This window comes from Wasmannia auropunctata, unplaced genomic scaffold, assembly GCF_000956235.1.
Source record: "Wasmannia auropunctata unplaced genomic scaffold, wasmannia.A_1.0 LD336040.1, whole genome shotgun sequence".
NCBI classification, from domain to species: Eukaryota; Metazoa; Arthropoda; class Insecta; order Hymenoptera; family Formicidae; genus Wasmannia; species Wasmannia auropunctata.
The window spans coordinates 489,576-493,728 of record NW_012026850.1 but is presented as its reverse complement, the minus strand read 5'-3'; the positions used below and the strand labels follow the sequence as shown (position 1 = coordinate 493,728).

The window sequence follows — 4,153 nt, the reverse complement described above, 5'->3', positions numbered from 1 at the left end:
AGTGACTGGAGTTCAGACGTGTGCTCTTCCGATCTCAACATTCAAAAGGTTTTAGCTAGTGTTTGGACACCTTGGATGATGCTAATGCCGACAGTACTCCAACTTTTAAGCTTTATAACTCAAGATTTATTTCATAAAAAAATATTTTATTTATGTGTTTTGGAAAGTTCTCGAGGCGTGCTATAAGAACATGTAATGAAAAATTGGGGGTTCCATTTAAAAAATTCAAAGTGACCTTGTTCTGACCTTGACGACGCCACTCAGGGTCAAACCAATGTTATCATCTTATGTCCCCCTCGAAACCCTACAACTTTTGTCTGAAAAATTTTTCTCTCCCGGGCTTGATTTTCGAGATATTCGACTGGATGGATTAAAATGGTCCACCCTGTATATAGTAACGCGTGTGTTACGCTCGCTAATATGTGCAAGAGAGAACGATAGGGCGCAAGTTACGAAGGGTAGATGCAATCGACGACAATTACGTCTAATTTCAGTGTCGGCCGTCGCAGTCGTCGACTATCACGTGCGAATGATGTAGAATAGAAACCTGGCCGTTTTTTTTTTTAATGAGACGCTCTGCGGATAAAGCGTATATATATACCGAACGGGTAATATTAGCAATGAGAGAAATCTTATGATTTCAACCCCGCAGTATTTTTATATCGCGTAAGGACCAATTTTCTTAACTGCGTTTAATTGCGTTCAAACTCCCCAGGGGATTCCTAAATTGTCTTTACGTATTTTGAACAGAGATTTTAAGTGGAATAACGCGAATGTGATTTCTTTTACTAGGAAATATTTAATACAACAATTTATTATTTTCTAATAAAGAAAAAATATTGTATTTATGAATTATTTTTTAATATAAAGGTCACCGATACGCGCGATACCGTCATATTTTATGTATAAATTATTTTTTAATATAAAGGTCACCGATACATCACATTACTTTGTTTTTAAAACATAACCACTTTGTTCTCTTAAACAAAAACTAAAAATAAAAATTTGAAAACATAATTACAAATTAGAAAGTGTATTTTCTTGAATAATATAACAGTTTTTTTATAATACTATTTGCAATATTTTGCAATATTTAACATTTCCGTAGACAAGCAAAAATGAGTGTTTGACATAAAATGAACCTTAAAATTGGACAAAATAAAAAAGAACAATATAGAAAAATATAAATAAAACAGTTTTAGAAAATTACAAACATGTAAAACAATTTAATATTAAGTATTGTTAATAATACATATATCCAATATTATATGTATAAACACAAATTATAAAACTACACAATTTATTTAAAAAAAGTGCTCTTTTCGCATTTGTATTTAGAATTTGTTTTTAGCTGATTTTATAAAGAAACAAGTATATGAATTATTGTTTTTTACTTCTAAACAGATCATGTTTTTATCAGTATTAATAAAGTGCAACGTTTTTAGTTTTCGAGAAATAAGTGGGTAGTGTTTCTTCAGGAAACCTATATCGATATTGGCTTTCCTCTATTAATATAATATACAAATATATGTAAACATACAGCCTTGATCATAAATATAAAGTGTCCTCAATTTGTTACATTTTCTTGGAAAAGACAATAAAATGGGAATTAATGAAATATTAAAATTGTTATAAAAATAAATATTCTTCAATAAAATTAATATTTTAACTATATGTTAATATATATTCCGTCTTTGTTTAACACAAATTAAATTAAGTGAAGCCCATACGATTATAGCAGGCTCTTGGTGCTCCTAATATTTCTATGTGAGTTTGCGTACATTTTCTATTCAATTTCAGCGAACTGCGTGCCGTTACTTTCGGATTCAACACAGCTTTTTGCCTGAATCAGAACCGTATTATCACGATTATTAAATTAATAATCAATTTAATAAACGCTGATGCTTATCTAATAAAATCTGCCCTACCCCACGACGCGAAATAAATGGTAAGAATTATTTGTTGCGAAAAATATTACATCAGCCGTGGTAATACGATTCTATTTCAAGAGCTGTGTTGAATTTGAAAGTAACGGCACGCATTTCGCTGAAACTAGAATATGTATGTAAATTCACATAGAAATATTAGGAGCACCAAGATCCTACTATGATCGTATGACCTTCTCTCAATTTAATTTGTGTTTAATATTTTAAGTTTCTAATTTATTTTTTATTAGATATAGAATAAGTTTACGTTAGTTTTATGGAAGTGCTTTATATTTATAATTAAGATCGACTATACATTTGTTGATTATGTTTTACATTGAATCCTTTTTAAAAAATAATTATAACAAATTTCTTTTTCATTTTCTAAAATTAAAAAAAAGATAATAAAGATATAGAAAAAAAGATAGAGTAAGTTGTTCAGAAATGAAGTCGTTAGTTTTGTCCGCAGGAGAATTTGGTGCAACGTCAAAAAAGTAAGCAAGCCCGTCGAATCTTGTTTACAGGTGTTAACGAGTTGTCCCTTCACGCGCGGCTGCTGCAAACGGCCAGCGGCGTTCCCGGCGCGGACTCCTCGGGTCCGCCGACAGGCGCGTTCCCTTGGTTTATACCTCCGGTATTCCCGTCGCCCTGGCCACCGAGCGCGCCTAAGCTGCCGCCGTTGCATGCCCTCCTGTCGCAATACATTGGTCTGCCGTTGCCGCAGAACCTGGCGTCCCTAGGCACGATGCTCCCGGTCGGCCTGAATCCGAGTTCGTCGCTGAACCACAGCAGCGTCAACGGCCACTCCCTGGGCGGCCACGGGCTGCACGGGCATCCCCTGAATCTCGGAGTGCAGAGCATACCGCAGAACCTAAGCTCGAAGAACGACAGGGAGGAGGACTCGGCGTCATCCGACGACGAGATCAGGAAGCAGAGCGCGGAGGTGTTGAGAGTGAAGGCGGAAGAGGCGTTACGCAAGGCGGACAATTAACTGTGAGAGCTTACGGATTTTTGTAAATATGAAGAATATCTCCCTCGGTTCACCCAAAAAGTCATTTGATACCAACCATGAAGTATGAATAAAGAGACGTAACTTCATAGATTGGAAGTGAACACAAAAAATGTTCCGTGTACTGCCAGGTTTGCTGAACGGAATAACCTGCAACATTTCGTCGCCATATTGAAATTCATATACGTACATGTGTCACATCTAATTGTGTTAGTGTATCAAGTGTAGAAGTGAGTCACTTAGAAGTAGTCACGTAGAAGTGATACACTAACCAATTAGATGTGACACATGTACGTAAGGTGAATGTCCCAATTAGTGACAAAGTAAACTTCGTCGTAACAATTAATTAATAAATTATCAATACATATGTCACAATAAGTACATGAAATAAATGTTATTGGAAAATTTGAATATTTACGATTCAGAAAAAATTAAATTCTTTAACTTTTTTAACAATTCTTAATTTATTTATTATTTCTTTCTAAACATTGTTTTTGTACCATTTAGTGACACATGAATTTGAAATTGTCCCAATTTGTGACACATACTTGTGTCCATGTCACTAATAGGTGATACGCATATAAAAGTACCTATCAATGATATGCTGTACATTGTACAAGATAAGAACGTCCCTATTACTGACACATCGAAAAATAATAAATACCCAGATAGCAAAATTCTAGCAATATGCAAGCATAATCATACATTAGGAATATCACAAATTGAGAATACTTGTTCTTTTCTTTAAGGTCTCCTTCAGATGAAAGTGCTTTCAATGTTTCCTGTTGACACACAATCTTTCTTTTGACACACGCAATATCTACTCGCACTCACTTGTGACAATTAAGATGGGTTAGGAACTTCTTCTTTTTTTATAAGGGCCCTGGTCCTCTGTACAGGGATAATCTTGGCCTAGCTTACAATGCATGCACGGGTGGAACACCCGGCAAGACTCGTTACCGAATTCCAAAAAATGATGCAATCGCTCGAGCCAAAACGAAACGTCCGTCTCCCTCGAGCTCAAGCAAAAGATTTATTGGATTAGGAACTCTACCGGCTATCACAAGATGGTACAAAATCATATAAGTGTCCTTATTATTGACTCAAACATGATAATTTACAGTTTAAGAACTCGAAGTTGTATTAATTTTCTAAATTTTGGGAGGATTTATTACGATATTAATGCTATTCCTTAATTCAATGATCGGAAGAGCACACG

General features: G+C 34.9%; 1 protein-coding gene across 1 annotated transcript in view; it reads left to right on the top strand.

Annotated features, from left to right (window-relative positions):
- The window catches only part of LOC105451931 (aristaless-related homeobox protein), an 18,721-nt gene extending 15,805 nt beyond the window's left edge, over nucleotides 1–2,916 (top strand). The window contains exon 4 of the mRNA XM_011692657.1: nucleotides 2,450–2,916. Coding sequence (XP_011690959.1) covers nucleotides 2,450–2,916 — 467 coding nt within the window. The remainder of the gene's footprint in view (nucleotides 1–2,449) is intronic.
- The last annotated feature ends 1,237 nt before the right edge of the window (nucleotides 2,917–4,153 follow it).